Source organism: Piliocolobus tephrosceles, chromosome 10 (genome assembly GCF_002776525.5).
Source record: "Piliocolobus tephrosceles isolate RC106 chromosome 10, ASM277652v3, whole genome shotgun sequence".
Lineage (NCBI taxonomy): Eukaryota > Metazoa > Chordata > Mammalia > Primates > Cercopithecidae > Piliocolobus > Piliocolobus tephrosceles.
Window position 1 is genome coordinate 3,976,793 of NC_045443.1, and position 17,549 is coordinate 3,994,341.

At 47.5% G+C, this 17,549-nt stretch overlaps 1 protein-coding gene across 5 annotated transcripts in view; it reads right to left on the reverse strand.

The window, feature by feature from the left end:
* Positions 1 to 2,899: 2,899 nt before the first annotated feature.
* CRACR2A (calcium release activated channel regulator 2A) overlaps positions 2,900 to 17,549 on the reverse strand; it is a 140,184-nt gene continuing 125,534 nt past the window's right edge. For all 5 annotated transcript variants that reach the window (XM_023182944.3, XM_023182943.3, XM_023182940.3 and 2 more), the window contains 3 exons: positions 9,317 to 9,418; positions 6,966 to 7,042; positions 2,900 to 5,449 (listed from right to left, as the gene is read on the reverse strand). In XM_023182944.3, coding sequence (XP_023038712.1) covers positions 5,365 to 5,449; positions 6,966 to 7,042; positions 9,317 to 9,418 — 264 coding nt within the window. In that variant the 3' untranslated portion in view covers positions 2,900 to 5,364. The remainder of the gene's footprint in view (positions 5,450 to 6,965; positions 7,043 to 9,316; positions 9,419 to 17,549) is intronic.

Genomic DNA, 17,549 nt, shown 5'->3' on the forward strand with positions numbered 1-17,549 from the left:
CCACAGCTGCGCACATCAAAATGAAACCACTGAAAGACAAAGACAAATAATTTTGAAAGCACGAAGAGAGAAAAATTCATCAAATACAACGTTCCTCAATGATACCAACAGCTAATTTTACATCAGAAACCATGAAGGCTGGAAACAGTGGGATGGCACAAAGTTCTTAAAAAAACAAAGAAAGCTGTCAATCAAAAATTCTGTATCTGGCAAAACTATTCTTCAAAAATGAAGGATAAATTAAGACACGTACAGATATACTGAGAAAGTTTATCTCTAACCAGAGAGTTTGTCTCTAACAAGCCTGCCCTACAAAAAATAGTAAAAGCAATCCTTCAGGCTGAAATGAAAAGGCACAAGATAGTAATGTGAATCAACATGAAGAAATAAAGAGCACTAGTAAAAGAAATTATGAAGTCAGCTATAAAACACTACAAATTTATTTTGTTGTTCGTAACTCTTTTTTCTGATTTAAATAAAAAACTGCATAAGGCAATAAATATAAATGTATGTTGATGGACACAAAATGTATAAAGATGAAATTTGTGACAATAATAGCATAAGGGAGGAGAAAATGGACCACTTTAGAGCAACATTTTTGTATACTTGAAATTAAGTTGGTATTAACATGAACAGATGGTTATAAATTGAGATATTAATGGTAATCCCCAGGGCAACCACCAAGAGAATAATTCAAAAATATATAGTAAATGAAATAAGAGAATTAAATAAAACATCTATTTAACATAAAAGAAGGCAGTAATGAAAGAATACAAGATTTAAAAAGACGTATGATGTATAGAAGATAAATAGCAAAGTGGCAGACAAATTTTACTTTTTCAATTATATTAAATATAAATAAATTAAACTTTCCAATTAAGAGGTTGGAAGAATAGTTTTAAAAAACACGATCCAACTATATGCTGTCTGCAAGAGACACTTTAGATTTAAAGATACAACTAGATTGAAATTAAAAGGATGTAAAAGATATACAATGCAAACAGCAATAAAAAGAGAGTTGAAGGGGCTACACTAATATCAGACAAAATCGGCACAGTGGCTTGCACCCACAATCCCAGCACTTTGGGAGGCCAAGGCAGGCAGATCACCTGAGGTCAGGAGTTCAAGACCAGCCTGGACAACATGGTGAAACCCCGTCTCTACTAAAAATACAAAAAAATTAGCTGGGCATGGTGGTGGGCACCTGTAATCCCAGCTACTTGGGAGGCTGAGGCAGGAGAATTGCTTGAACCCAGGAGGCGGAGGTTGCAGTGAGCTGAGATCGCACCATTGCACTCTAGCCTGGGAAACAAGACGGAAACTGTATCTCAAAAAAAAAAAAAAAAACAAAACTCAAGTTTGAGACAAAAATTGTTACCAAAGACAAAGAAGGACACTTTACAATGAGAAACGGTCAATCCGTCCAGAATAAATCACAATTATAAATACATTCGAACCTAGCAAGAAAGCCCCAAAATACATGAAGCAAACGGAGGTCTTTGAGAGTAGAGAAGGCAGCTTGGTCCCTAAATATTTGACTTCCATAACCCATTATAGTGGTTAATATCCTATCACTAGGGACTCACTCCTTTGAGTTAAAGGTTTGCCTCCCTTACAGTTCTTTGTTAAAGTATAAATATGGCCCTGGACGCCACCAATTGTGTTGTAATTCTATTTAGCTGAGGTTGGTTCAAGCTCCATTGGAGCAGTGACTGATAGTGACAGAGACAAATGGTTGAGCCACTTTTGATAGACTCTGTAGGTATGGCCTGGCCTGGGCCCAGGAGGAAAGCAGGGAGAAGAAGCCTCTCTGAGTGGGTAGAAGTATTAAGAATAGAGAAAGAGTGTAGGATGGGGAGCAGGGAGAAAGCTAAGGTATCACAGGGGAACAAAAAAAGTCCCACAGAGAGTGTGGGGTGAAACAAATGCTAGACAAGGAGCAAAGCAGCTGGGGCACTGGGCTGTGATGAGGTTCTTGGTTTGGCAACTCAGGGCTGAGGGCAGCATCTGCCCCTGGAAGAAGCGAAAGGTGTAAGAACAGGGAGCAGGCGAGAGCCAGGGATGGCAATGAGCACAGGCCATTCACTGGTAAATACCCAGGAGTTGTGACCAGGTCTGAGCTGCTGAGTGGTTCCTGGAGCACCACAGAGAGGGAGGGAGAGAGGACTGGGTGCTGGGATCAGGCAACAGGCACTGGAAGGCTATAGGCACTGATAGAAAAACCAGGAAACTCAGGAACAAAGAACAGCAAGAGGCAAGCCAGACATGAGCTCAGAACTCGGACAAACGGATGCTCACACGAGGTTGTTTGTGAACGTGCCCAGTTCTGGGCAGATGCTTAGTAACTGTTAGCTGGTTCTAAATATAAAACTGAAGCAAGGGAAGTGGCCAGGACAGCAACTCGATGTTGACAACAAAAATAGCCCCTGCTTATTAACACCTCTTATATTCTGGGCACGTTGCTAGGTACTTTACATACATGACCTCATCTAATACTAAAATGACCCTGTGAGGTACACATTGAAAATCTCAATCTATAGATAAACGTGGATCCTGGTTAAGTGACTTGCTCAAGGCCATTACACGATGTGAATGACACAGAGCCAGAAGGTTTCTCTGGCAGCCTCTGGACCAGAGTGACAGCCCAGGGTGGCTCTGATCAACACGGTGGCTTAAAAGGAATGGGAGGAGGGGAGCTGACAGCTGGAGACAAGGAGCTTCTCAGTGTTCCTCTGGAGTCCCAATCCTCCACTCTTTTTTTAAAGACAGAACCTCATTCTGTCCCTCAGGCTGAAGTGCAGTGGCACCATCATAGCTCACTTCAAACCTCAAACTCCTGGGCTCAAGTGATCCTCCTGGCTCAGCCTCCTAAGCAGCTAAAGCTACAGGTTCACGCCACCATGCTCTGCTAATTTTGTGTGTGTGTGTAATGGTAGGGTCTTGCTATGTTACTCAGGCTGGTGTCAAACTTCTGGTCTCAAATGATCCTCTGGCTCAGCTGGGATTACAGGTGTGAGCCACCCCACTCAGCCCTCTCCTCTTTTTAAAAGGGGGATTGGGGAAGAGAGCATCAGAGGCCTGAAGACCCACCCTGCTCCTTTCTCTCTCCTTTGAAGACTCATGGTGATTTACCCCACATGCCAGAAGGCCAGGCACTAGGGCACTAGGGCCACCCTTTCCTGCCCTAAACCTTGCATGGCCTGTTTCTAAATGGAAGAATGCAGCGGAAAGCAGGGGCAAGGAATTAAGAATCAAGACATTTGTGGGCTTAGGGAACCCCAGGAATGGTCTGCTTGCCCCATAAATCCCAATAGCTATAGCTGCTGTTTGTCAAAAGCAGAAGAGTGAGTTTACTTTCTCCACAGCCACCATGATGTTCTATTCTTCCTTTCCCTTCACGCACATCACACACACACACACACACACACACACACACACACACACACACACACTGGAGGGCCACCTCTGGGTGACCCATGCATCCCCTCTCCCTGCCTCATCCTATTACTGGGACCATCACCACTGCTCTTCCCTAGGGGAAGGGAGTTTCCTGTGAATTCTCTTTAACCTTGGACTGGGGTCCAGGGCCAGCCGATGATGGAAAATAAATACGTCATCCTGTGCATCTGAGCAAGAAGAACTCAAAGCATCAAATATCTAGTCCCTTCATTTTACTGATGTGGTGGGGGCCAAGGAGGGAGTGGGCTTGCTTAGGGTCATGGAGCACCTCCTGGTACCCAGTCCTCATTTTTGTTCGGCACCCTCCATGGGTTCTCTGCTTCCTGCGAGTGCTCAATGAAAGAGAAGTCTGCAAAAAAGAGGGAGGTCCTTGCCTGGTGACCCAGAGAGCCTCTGACCGTTTTGGGAGTCTGGGAGGAGGCTACTGGAATGCCTTGAGAACTCTGGCCAGTGGTCTCTCCCCCATCCACATGGCTGTGTGGGGTTGTCTTCAACTATCTTGTTGGAAGCCTGTGGACACTTTCTGCCCCTTTCCCTCTCTCTGTGCCCCACTTGGTGTGGACTACCCACTTTCCTGTGGGGGCCTGGGTCTGCAGGCCCAGTGATTGGCAGTTATATTTGTAATAACTTTCATTCGACTTCCTGCTCAGGGCAAGAGTACTGTGACAGCCGGCTAGTGATGCCGGAGCTGGCTGGGAACTCACCACCAGCCAACTGCAGGGATCCCACGGGGCCCAGATCACTCCCCCAGTCCAAGTGCCCTGTGCTATTGCAATCGGGGGTGCTGAAGCCAGCAGCTACATTCTGTTCACTTCTCAAACACCAGCAAAATGTCAACATCACAGCCACACTGAAAAAAAAAATACAGTGTTCTGAAATAAAGTAAAAGAAAATAAAATGAAGTCCGTAACTATGGCCCTCGCGTTGGGCCCCACTGCCTGCATGTCAGTCTACCCTGTTAATCATCACGTATGATTTTTCAAAGAGCTATTTTGAGAAACATTTAGAAAATGGCTTTTCTATAGCTATATATACCTCATTTATACCCTCCAGAAATGGTCGCTGTTTAGCAGCAGATGGCTTTTCTCCACTAGTTTTCTTTTCATTTCTCAGTCAAAGTTAAGTGGGAAGTCAACCCACTCCCTAACCCCAGGCATCCACTTATCACCCCCAGTCCACCTGGAGTCAGGGTTGTAGGTGGGGGTAAGGAGGAAAGGCTGTCGGCTCTCCCTAAGGCACCGTTCCAGAAAACCCAAGGGGACAAAGGCAGCGGGCATGGTGCTGAGAGGGAAGGCTCAAAGCTGGGATAAAGGAAAGAGCGGAGCCCCCGGGTCGGGGGTAGAATAGAACGTGGCCGCCCTGGTTTGCTGCAGTCAACAACTTGGGTATCTCAAGGTCCGCGAAGCCTGTATAAAAGTATCCCTTTGGCCGCTGGAGAACAGGGGCCAAGCAAGATTAACTACCCTGGCAGCACCTGAGGGCTGTACCTTTGGCCTGCAGGAAGCCGCAAGTCGGGCCCGCATGGTTGTCATGGCAACCGCAGTGCTGAGGTTCCGAAGGGCAAGGGGAGGAGAAGGGGGGTGGAGAAGGCACGTGGTGGCTTTTCTGGAAAAGCCTATCTGTTTCTTTCCCTTAGGAAACTAAGTCAGGGCACACAACAGCAACAACAAAGGAGGGACGGGCATCTGGGGTCCAGAAAGAGAAAGGAGAGAAAAGACTCTGAGACGCTCCAAGAGCAGCTCTCCTGATGGGATGCGCTTCCCTTCCTTTTGGGGGAGGTGAGTGACTGACAAAGAAAAGGACTGGGCGGGTCCCCGTGGGCGGCATCTGTGCAGGAGCCGTGTGCAGGATCAGGGCAGGCTCTGTGACCTCAGGCTTGCAGGGGGCAGTCCTGGTAGGACCCTATCAGCCACAGCAGGATTTCTTCTTAGCAGGGTGGCCGACCTGAATGGTGTCCTCTCTCACTGTGTCTTCTTGCTCCTTGAGGAACCTGGGAGAGGGGAAGAGGAGTGTCAGTGATGGAGAAGTTGATAGGCCCAGGGGCTGGCAACCTGGACCAGCCACCCTCAGGTCACAGGCCATCTGGGCCACACGGAGAGAACCCACCCTCACCACGGCATCAGAGACAGTCCTGAACATCTCCCCCTGGACAGTACAGGTGCAAAACTGTAATTGTAAAGCCAGAGAGTTTAGTCGACATGGATCCTTTAAGACATCTCCTCCAGGAAGCCTCTCCTGATCCTCTAGGTAAGCCTAAGTGCCCCTGACAGCATCTGACCCTTCCTCTGTCATGACCCCACCACCCAGCGTCACAATGCGTGGCTTCCCTGGCTGTCTCCCTCGGCCGAAAATGAGTTGCTTGGGACCAAGACTTATCTTTTGTCTCTGTGCCTCTGCAGCCTATCACAGTAACCAGCACACAGGCAAGGCTCCAAAATATACTGATGGGTTGTGATCTCTGCAGTAGGGCTGTGCCATGTGTCCAATGCTCCAGATTAATTGTAGGTGAGGAATTAAAACTAATGGTAAACACCTTGTCTCTGCTTTATACTTTCAAAACGCTTTTGCATTACACATCTCCTTTGATTCTCTCAACAACCTGTGAGTGGGCAGGGAAGGAAGGCATGATTGGTGTTCCTACCTTCCTGACAAACCTCAGAGAGGCAGGGCATTTGCCCAGGGAGTCAGGGGCAGAGAAAAGCCTAGAATGTTTCCTTCTGATACTCCATAACCCCAACACCTCGTCAATGCATAGAGGAGTTGTTCTGCGCTCTTAATTACTCAAAAGAAAAATATTTTTAAATGCCCCAGAATGAGTGCTGAGCACAAAATGGGCTCTGTTAAGTATTTATTGGATGGATGAATAGATGGAATGAAATGACGGCCTAGATGGATGAATGAATGAGTGAATGCTTAAGTACTGGAAATGAGTCCCAGCGTGGTTTTGTTGTTTAAATTTTTGGTGTAGGCAGGGCCTTAAGGAACCAGTCTTTTCATGTTACCAGAATCATTACCTTGGTTACCTCCCATTGATTTCCCATCACAGCCCCTCTTCTTTCTGGTTTCTACACCCACTCCTTCCTCCCACACCCAGGAACTCACATTATAACCCAATCTTGCCCCCAGTTGGCTTCCAGCTAGTCCCTGCTAAGACTTCAGCCAGTGCTGAGGAGCCTCTGATCTGACCTTTCCCAGAAGGATTTGCATTTAAAAAGAGCATCCCTAGGAAAAGGTGGCCTTTAAGACTCAGAAGAAGACTGCCATGGGGGCGACAGGCAGGGATGCTTTCTTTCCCAACAGCATTATTTCAGAAAGCTCTTCCTGATGTTGCAATCCCATACAAAGGCCTAGGACCCCATTGCCTGTTCTCAGAGGGCTCCGGCCAATAGGGAGGAAAGGGGGGTCAGAGGCGTGGCCTGGGTGGCGGGAAATACAGTACCTCCCTGAAGGCAGACACAGCTGGACACAGCAGTTACTGCACCTGGGGAGCGAGCACGTCTCTTTACCTGGCCAGATGGAGCAGGGACTCTTTGGTGTTGTGACCAGAGTAGGCGCTGCATTCATAGAAGATCAGATTGTTGTCCTGGAATCATAAATCAGAGTGAATATAAGAGTACTGGAGTGAGAGGGGACTGTGGGGGGTGGTGGAAGAGCCCCCTTGTGCATCTACCTACAGCCTTCGCTTCCTCTCACAAGCCCCTTGACCTCCTCATAATCATTCCTCACTCCGTACATGGCTGATTTCTGTCTCCACAGGCTCCCTGACTAATGCAAGCTCTGTAACCATCTCCCAGGTGAGCTATAACAATTGTAAAACAGCGAAACCATACGCTGTCTTAGTGCCTCTTTATACTTCCCCAAATTACTGTCAAGTACACACATGCTCATTCCAGGTTACACCAGCCCTGTGACTCAGCCAAAGACACAAAGGCCAGGGCAGGCAACATTCTTCCCCCTTCACAAGCAGGTAAGCTGCTGTGAGAGAGGGCGCTTGGCTGGCTTGTTCAGTCCCACAGTGAGCCCATGGCAGACCCCCTTGCAGCATGCCTTCCCCAAGACAGTGGCATTCCGTAGGCCTCGGGACAGTTTCACGAGGCACTCCAGTAGGAATTCTCTTTCGCACCAGTCAATTAATACTCTAGCTGCCCTGGCTGTCAGCACTGGTGCACCGGACCGGCCATCAGCTCATTAGGATGAGGTTGTGCTGCCTGCATGGTGTGGGAGCCTTTGGCTAAGGCTCATCGTATTCCACTGATCACTCCCATTAACAGATAACTGGCGTCATGACGACAATGCTGATGGCACAGGGCCCTGGTTTTAGATGGCCTCTTCTTGGAGGCTGATGCCCTGAGGGGATGCAGGCCAGCTGAGTGAGGACAGTTCTGTGGCTGTAGCTCAGGAGGTTCTGCCATGCTCCCAATGCAGCTTTCTCCACCTACACCCACAGGGAGCTCCGCCCTCTGCCCCTCTCACCCAGCCCCAGGGGCCCTATCTCTCCCTGTCTGCCTTTCTCTCAGATCTGCAATCTCTTGGGTCAGCCTGTCAAAGAGTAGAAGTTCCATGGGGTTGGAATGGTGGGGAGAGAAGGACATAGAGTAGAAGCTCCATGGGGTTGGGGAGAGAAGGACATAGGACTTAGAACTGGAAGACATGATTTGCCTTCCTGCTTTGAGTTCTGATCCCACCTCGGATGAGCTGTGATAATACAAATGTATCACTTAACTCCTGAGCCTCAGTGTTTTTTTTTTTTTTTCACTGACAAAAAGAAAGAAAGAAAGAAAATAAAAGAAAATGGATAGAATCTTTAGGTCCAGGTGTATTTTGAAATCCAGAATTTTCCGAATCTTAGAAAAGTAATACATGTATATACTATGCATTATATAACACCCTCAGTGGATTTCAGACAGCACTCTAGAATCAAACATATTACTATTGCTTCAGTGAGACATTTGAATATTTACCTTTTCAAAGTGAGGTTATAACCATGAATAGCCTCATGTCACTTCTGGTCAGATTTTTCTGCCAGATAAAATGCAAAACAACCCTTTCTGTTTTCAAAGCTTTTTGGATTTTGGACTTGTGGACATGTAACTGTCTAGTGACCCTCCATGTAGACACCTGTCAGGCCCTTCCTCCTCCTTTTTCCTTGAGTCTTACCATCTGTGCTCATTCTCCCAGGCTCTGAACTCATGAAACCCTGTTTAGGATGAGCATGCGAAGAATTACAGAATCATGGGGCTGGTAAGCACCCCATCCTCCCAGACACACAGTTTCATGAAAACCAAACTCTGAGGCAGTAAAAGAAGTCAAGGAACCACGCTTTGTTGCCTGATTTCCGTTAATCCCCATTGATTCCATTTTTGGGCAAGAGGCCCCATGTTTATTTTAATGGTAGGTTTTCCAGTGTGTCTCCTGGGTTTATCTTGAGTTCACGACTTTGAGGCTCCATCCTGACGGAAAGGATGAACTCTCCAACGCAGTGGTCTACAGAAGAACACACTGCTTTACAGACAGTGAGCTTCTCATCCCTGGGGCTGATCAAGTGGAAATGCAGATTGGAGGGGGATTGAAATAAGTAAACTATTGCTATCTTAGAATTTATAATTCTGAGTTACAAGGAAGGGACTTTAGGATAATTTCCCATACCCAAGTGGTCCCTAACCAACCCTGTCTTGCAACCTGTGGCTTTCTATGCAGAGTTCTACATGCACAGGAGCTGGGCCATTCCCACGATGCCAAGACAACCATCTTTCCCAGTTGCTGCCTTCCTATGGCACTTCCAGAGAAAGCCCCCACCAAGGCTCCTGGGCACTTGCCCGACTTCCCTCGGGGTTACACTCTGTTGCTTGCTCTTTACCTTGGCAAGCTGCTCTCCGAGGCCCCGGGGGACTTCCCGCTCTTTCTCGTTGTCAAGCTTATTACCCAGCAGAAGAACAGGAACCCGGTCTCCCACAGCTTCCTGCAGAACAGAAAATGTTTTCAACTGAGAGGGGTGTCATAGGATTGCCCAGAGGGCAGACTGACAATGTCAGCTGGACAGATGGGACCTGGCTTAAGAATCCCCTGCTGCCGTAAAAAGTGAGGCCGTAATAGAATCATCCTGAAAGCAGAAAACAGCTGCCTTCTCCAAGAGCCTCAGTTTATCACACTTCTGCAAGGTGCCCTAGGCCTGCCTGTGCTGTCTCCCAGTCCCTGTGTGTGCAATGACCACTCCCCCTTCACGATGCTCCTTGGATCTTAGATGGAACAGCAAGCCCCCCAGGTGTGCTGGATGAGGGGAAAGTTGATGCCAACAGGCCACATGCCCCCTTCCAGGGTATTCCTAAATGGCCAGGCTTAGTCCGATGGACCAAGGCCATGAATGCCCCATGGCTTGGAGTTGTTCTGGAGGCTGCTTTGATTAGAAACTGTATCACCAGAGGCCTCAGGATAGCACATAAGCTTCTGAGGGTTGGATCCAAATCTGCCTCATGGTCTTGCGCCCACAAGGCTCCATAAATGACTGCCATGTGCCTCGCTGGAGGCGGGCACCACAGACCCCTGTCACTGGGTGCTTTGGCTCTGAAGAAAGCCCTGTATGAGAAGGAACGTTGTGGCCACAGCAGCTGCACTGCTTGGGCCAGAAGTCACAGGTTTATTCAAGGTATCACACTGTTTACTCGCACAGTGACTGTGGCTTACCAGCCAGGGGCCTCCTCCCGGGTCTCCACCTCCTCCCTGGTGAAAAGAGCACTGTAGGTATCTCTCCTCAGGGCGCCCAAAGGACCCGGGACCACCGACTGCCATTCAGTGAGTGAATGTGGTAATATGCACATTGAAGAAGGTTGTTATTTTTACTTAAATATTTAATTAGGGGCTTTTAATCATAATTTAGTAACAAATAGTTACTCATTGTAGCTAAATGTTTTACTAAATAGAGGGACCTGTGGGATAACAGAAGCTAATAAGCATTTACAGTTTTGCCAATACTTTAGCTGCTTTACTTGAGCATTTCAAATAAATGTCCAAAGTCCATCTTACAGGTATACCGATTTTAAGTTTAAATGCTATTATGTTTGAAATTAAGCCTCAATGTTTCCTTAATCTGTGCATTCATTTTTAGTGCAGTTCAATAGGGGGAAAAAATTCTTATTTACCAAACGAGAAAGTTAAGGCTCAGAGAATCCAAAAGAACCTTCAACACCATAAGCACTGAATTATGAGAACTCTTGAGTATATGGGTCCTCATTCTCAGCCTTTTCCTCTAGATTCTTATTTCCAATCAAGTCTCCGCTACTTAGTGTCTTATTAACTGGAACTCTCTAAACACGGTATCTATTGGGGAGATGATACTGTGTGTTTGCAATGATGACTCAAAGGCACTACAAGATCTTACGGTGTCTTCTGACCCCTCGAAAATAGATTAAATTCCGGAGACTGCAGTTGATGTGCTAAGTGGATTGTACATATTCCAGCTACTTGAAGGTGAGAAAGCCACTCACGGCATATATGAAATCCTGTGGCCCCCCCATTAGCTAGGGCGTTCGCTAATGGGAACATCCCCCTCCTCTGACCATGCTGTGCCACAGGATACTTGTGTGAAGAGCTTTTCACGGAAAGGGAAGAAAGGAGGAGGAAGCAGGGAAATGGGCCAAGCAGCTTGCTGTTTAGAGCACATGGGAGAGAGATATTTGTAGATTTATGTGTGAGGAATGATTAAGGCTTGTGGGATTTCTTGACATGGAAACTCTGAAAATATGAGCATCAGACTTGAAATCCCAGGGCAGAATTCTACCCCGGGTTTTGCTATTATTTGGAATGGGCGATGGCTTGCAGAGGGGATGATGGATACTGAATGACCCAGTAGGATGAGGTAGGGAATGGGTCATAAACCCAACATCTGGGTCCTGTGCACCATAAACAGCAATAGTGTCTTCCCTCCTGGGAAAAGAAAGGGCAGGTTTCTTCTTTTTTTGGGGGGGAGGCCGAGGTGGGTGGATCACAAGGTCAGGAGTTCAAGACCAGCCTGGCCAAGAGGGCGAAACCCTGTCTCTACTAAAAATACAAAAATTACTCGGGTGTGGTGGCGGGTGCCTGTCATCCCAGCTACTCCGGAGGCTGAGGCAGAGAACTGCTGGAACCCGGGAGGCAGAGGTTGCAGTGAGCTGAGATCCTGCCACTGCACTCCAGCCTGGGTGACAGAGCAAGACTCTGTCTCAGAACAAAAAAACAAAAACAAACAAACCAAAAACAAAACAAAACAAAAAAAAAAACACCAAAGCAATTCCTGGATATAAAAATAAAGGAGCTTAGAAGGAGCAGAAAAAAAAAAAAAGTTAAAAGCAAAGCACCCAGCAGGAGCTGCGGTTTCTTTGTATTGTTCTTTTCTTACACAGCCACTCTGGACAACTCGTTCCCCTCCAGGGACCCTGGCCTGCCACGGATAAAGGAGAATTAGACTCATCTCCAGAGATTTGGCAAAAACAAATGAGAATATCCACAAGACCAGAGAGTGTGCTATCACAGTCAGTCACCATCTCCCCGGCCCGGGTCATCAGTCTCTGACACAGGGGCAGGGAGAGGAGCTGGTATTGGGGTAGGTATCTCATGGTCCTCTCTGACTTCAGCCCCAAAAGTCTTGAACTATCTGTTTAAACTGTATACCTTTCTCATACCTAACTAGGTTTTCAGCCTGCACACCACTTGGCACGAGATGTTCAGAATTACCTCCTAGATGAAGCAACATCTCCTTCAAGCCTCTTAGGGCTTTGGTGAACAGGTCTCAGGTCTACTCAAACTCTGATGTTGAGACTGTGAGAGATGTTGGTAAAAATCCCATCGGCGTGACAGGTTGCAGTGAAGTCATCTTAGCTTCTTCAGCAGGCACACAATCTCTCTTTGGGAGACGTGGGTTCTGCCCCAGCTCTGTCACCATCTCTCCACGTGACTCAGCTGAGTCTCTCCTCTTTTCTGTGTCTCTCTGTTCTAAAGCCAGGTTCTGTTCTATGACCCTCTCACAGAGAGCCCTCCCTCCACCTTCAGTCATTTCAGCTGACTTTCTGTGAACTTGAGCTTGTTGGAAGACAGACTTGTGGAAATTCAAAAGATCACCCATCTCTGACTTTAAATAACAAGAGCTGTCAACTTGGAGCAGTGGATTGGCATTCAGCTCAGAATGTGCAGCTGTTGGGTTTGGTTGGTTGTTGCTTGTGTGCATGTGTGTGTGCGCGTGTGTGTAGGTTTTAATATCTATTTGCTAGGAGGCATGAAAAAGCACTTAGCTGGGATAGTGCTGCTATTTCTCTGGAGCCAGAGCAAGAATTTTTTCAGCACATTAAAGCATGCAGTTATGCTAAGAAAAAAATGACTGCAAAATTATATCTTGGGGGTTTCCATATTTATCCATCCCCTGGACTATGAGTCAAAACAAGATTTATTTGTGTGGCTCGTTTTAAACTGCCAGCACTTCCAGCTCAACTTGGAACGTGGAGAAAAAAAATCAAACTATTTTTTGCACCATGCTGTACATTGTCACCAATGACAAAGATCGCAGAATGAGGTTTAGCTAGCAGCCCAGGAAGGGAGAGGGAAGTGGGCCAGGACCCCTTGAGCTGAAGAACTGTCCTGCTTTGTGAGAGAAGCAAGAAGGACTGAAAAGTAAATGAACACCTGCTTTTCAGGAGCAGATTTCAGCCACGGACCACAGGACAAGAGAGAAGCAGTGCAGTGTGGCAAAGCCCTCGCTTCTGCATCGGGTGGTGCTGCTGACAAGTGTGGGCACCTCTGGGAAAGTCACTTCCTCTTTTTGGATCATAGTTTTTCTGACTTATAAAACAAGAGGTTGCATTAGATTAATCTCCACGTTTTTTTCCAGCTCGGAAACACTTGTCCATTCGGCTTAACTCCGCCAATTCTATGTCACTTCCTCGACTTATACACCTAGCAATCTAGTGCTATCAGAACGGCAAGAGGCTCTCAACTAGAAGTTCAGCATCCCAGGACTGCAGACACTGGGGGCCAGCAATCTGGCTCTGGGGGAAATACCAGGCCATACGGGCTTGTACAGGCTGGCGTTCTAAATTCTATTTTCACTACCCGACACAGGCCCCGGAGTCTTCTGAGGTCCTGTTTGTCCCATGGCCACACATGGGGCCTTAGAGCCTGACTAGTTTCCTTTCCAGATTGGAATGGTTAAACCAATTCTACCCAACTGAGATAAGAAATCGGGGGTGGGTTGGAAATGCCGAGTTGGCTGAAAGACTGCCTGCGGTGACTTCCCATAAGGCACTCAGGAGAACGGCACAGAGTGCGTCTGGGCCCTGCTTGGGCCTCTTCTGCAGAAGGCCTGCAGGCAAGGTAAAGTTGTCTGGGCTGGGTGAAATAGCAGAACAAGTGCAAGGCCACAGCCTTCCCACCTCATCAAGCAGCACCGGTGCTCTCTTGCACCAAAGGATTTTGGTTCCCTCTGGGCTGGAAGGACTCTCCAGAATCTTCTCACCACACACATTCCTGCTCCGTCTTGGCCTCCCAGAGACGGAGTCAAATGCCATCACACACTAGAATTTGGGGGCCAGGAAGGGGCATTTGGTCTGCTTCCTCGTTGAATGATTGGCCAAAGTTTCATGGCCAGGAAGTGACCAAGATGGGATAGTAAGAACTTCCTTTCAGGGAGCTCCACTACCTCCCCCAAGCATCTGTTGCCACCCCACACAACCTCTTCCAAGAGTAAGTCTTTCCCATGCAGGCACGTACAGCCACTGAAGCCCTTTTGTCTTGTATGCTTTTCAGGTTGAGGGAGGAAGGGGGACTGTGAACAGCTGGCCACCATTCACTTACTAATAAGGCTTCAGAACCTTGAAGACTGTTATTAAAGCTCCCCCTCCACCCTCCCATCTCCGGGCGAGGGAGTTGGTAAAGTGCTTGGAGCTCTTTGGAAAAATAAGGTGCTCCACAAATATAAGGTACTTATTATTTTCAGTTCCCCTCAGATCAAATTAGGTGTCAAGTTTTAATCTATCACCTGACACCTCTGATTGCTGGTTGCCAAGGCAGAATGACTTAGCTTTTCAAGAATCTAGAGCATAATTGCATTTCTGATGCCACCGTTCCACACCTTTGACACACACTCTGCCATTTGACACGGCCTCCTGCGCTTGTTTCTGAAACTCTGCGCTGCTGAACTGAACGTGTTTCCTGGTCTATCCTACTGAGTCCCAGAGCTCCTAGCGTGTGCTGGACATGCCGTAGAGGCTTAGTAAATTCTTGGTGAGGGGTCACAGGTGTCTTTGAAAATGATTGAGAGCTCTTCTACTCAAAGGGTCATCCCTGGACCACCAGCATCAGCCTCACCCGAGAACTTGCTAGAAACACAGAATCTCAGGCCCCAGCCCTGACTTGCTGAAGCAGAGACTGCATTTTAAGAAGGTCCCCAGGAGAGTCCTATATACATTAGGGTTCAAGGAGCACTTGTTTAGGCCAGGAACAGTGGTGGCTGAGAATCAAAATTCCCTGGGGAACTGTTTTTTTTTTTTTTGCAGGCCCTGAATCACCCTGGGAGAGAAGGCCCTGGCCTCTGTTCCCTTTAAAAGCTCCACATGTGATCCTGATGTTCATCCAGGTTTAGAATCATCAATTAGAGCTTAAATGTATCTTCGGCTAATATCTTAAAAAAAACAAAAACTCAAACTACAAATCACATAGAAAAGCCCTGTTTACACATAAACCATTCTGATTTAACCATGGATAGATTCCCCATCTGAGCCGGGCTTCCCGAGCCACAGACACACCAAGGCTTCCCTGGGCCTCTTAGCAGCCACACGGCGCGGATGCATTCCAGCCCTGTCCCACAAAGGAATGTTTCTGGGGGGTGACTAAACTCATGCTTCAAGCTGTGATGACGGCCTTCTGAGATTTCTTCACCTCCACCACCAAACTGTTCCATGTCTTCTTCTAGATCCCAGGCTCTGTGCCAGACAGGAGCCTTAGAAAAGACACCCCTTAATGACAGCAGAGAGCACAGTTCCACCAATTTGTCACCATCCATTCCCATTCATCCCAGACCACCTGGAGGCTTAGCCCTAGCACACAGCACAGTTTAGATATTGGGGGACAACTAAATGTCTGTGAAAAGGACAGGTGACCTGGAGAAGTTAGGGCTTCCCTTTCTTCACTTTTGAAGGAGATGGCTATACTAGACGGGAGATTTTCAAAGGGAATCCCTTTTGTCTAACAAAATTGTACTTGACCTCCAATATGCTGAAAAAGGCAAGGCAGCTCTGACAGAGATGGGGGACCATGACCACTAAACCTTCCCCTGCCACCCCACTATCTCTGGGGAATGTCAGTCTGATTCCAGGGCTCCAAGGAAGAAAGTCTGGAAACCCCTGGATTAGGTAATCCCTAACATCTCTCCTGGTGCTTAACTTCTGTAAGGAAGATAAATCTGCTTAGTGCTGCCAATAACAAAAGTAAAAAAAGAAAAGAAGAGAAAAATCACGTCATAAACTCCAAAGTTTAGAAAGGAATTACGGCCGGATTCACCCATACCATTTGCTTTCATTATTAGTTTGGTGTATAGGCAATCTACCAGCTACATTTCAAAACTTGCATTTTTCTCATTTATAAGTGCGTTAGGCACTGTAATTTTGAGAAATAATACGTATTAGGCAAATTCTTGAGAAACCCTTGAATCTGGCTTCCATTCTGTTCCTTATTTTTTCTTGGTAATCAGAAGGATGCAGATTAACAAGAGAGAGATGGGTGACCTAGACAGGCAAAACTGCAGAGAAACAGATTTGGGTGAAAGGGATCACGGATCTTAGAGCCGAAAGGGTCAAAGACATTGACGACTCCAAGATTCTGCCTTCAGAGCAATGTGGTATCCATTCATTCATCCAGTAGTTCTTGGCCTCATGCAAAGCATCCAGGTTATGGCAAAGAGGATGCAGCTTCTGTTCTTAGGTAGCACAGAGACACAGGCTGGTAAACAAGCGATTTGTAGCAGCGTGATAAGTATGTGATGGTATATGCAAGGTATTATGGACTTGGAGCAGAGAGCTGAACATAAGCTTCATGAGGGCAGCAGCTTTGTCTCTTTTATTCACTGCTAGGACTCCCAGGCCCTAGAATAGTGCCTGCAGGTGTTTTTAACAAATACATGAACAAACCATGAATCCTGCTGGTGGAAGGGGTGGGACATCCTACTTGGCTGTTCTGTGAGGGAATCAGCTGAGGCCTGGTAAAGAGCAATTTGTAGCTTGTCCACACTGGCACTGGTCTTGAGAAGCCTGCATTGGAGTGGTGGAAAAACTTTTAAAAAGCACGTACAGGCCGGGCGCGGTGGCTCATGCCTGTAATCCCAGCACTTTGGGAGGCTGAGACGGGCGGATCATGAGGTCAGGAGATCGAGACCATCCTGGCTAACACGGTGAAACCCCGTCTCTACTAAAAAAATACAAAAAAACTAGCCAGGCGAGGTGGTGGGCGCCTGTAGTCCCAGCTACTCGGGAGGCTGAGGCAGGAGAATGGCGTAAACCCGGGAGGCGGAGCTTGCAGTGAGCTGAGATCCGGCCACTGCACTCCAGCCCGGGCTACAGAGCGAGACTCCGTCTCAAAAAAAAAAAAAAAAAAAAAGGCACGTACAAAGCGACACATTGCAAGTAGGAATCATAAAAGTAGAGTCTCCCAGATAATTCAGAATGCAAAGATAACACAGTTGCTCTTGGGCCCTGCCAAGACCCTTGATTTTGAGGTGAGCCTGGAGCCCTCACATTCTGGATCAACCTCCTCTTGTGTGAAGAGCTGTGACAGAGGCCCCCAAACATTGCATGGTGTGGCTCCCGGGCAGGGCATAGCTGGGCCTACTGGAGCTGGAAAGCCTCAGGGGGTGGGGAGAGGTGCTGGTGAGAATGAGGGAAGCATCTGGTTGTGACTCGAACACTGATTTCTCCAGGACCCTTCCTTGACACTCCACTATGTCCCCTCTCCCAATCCAGTCCCCTTCACTCATGGCCCAGCAACGACGCAGCTGCTGGCATCATCTGGATTTCCCGTATCCCTCTCTCCACGAGGGCAGGGACTGTGTCTGTCTTGTTCATTTCTGGGTCCCCAGT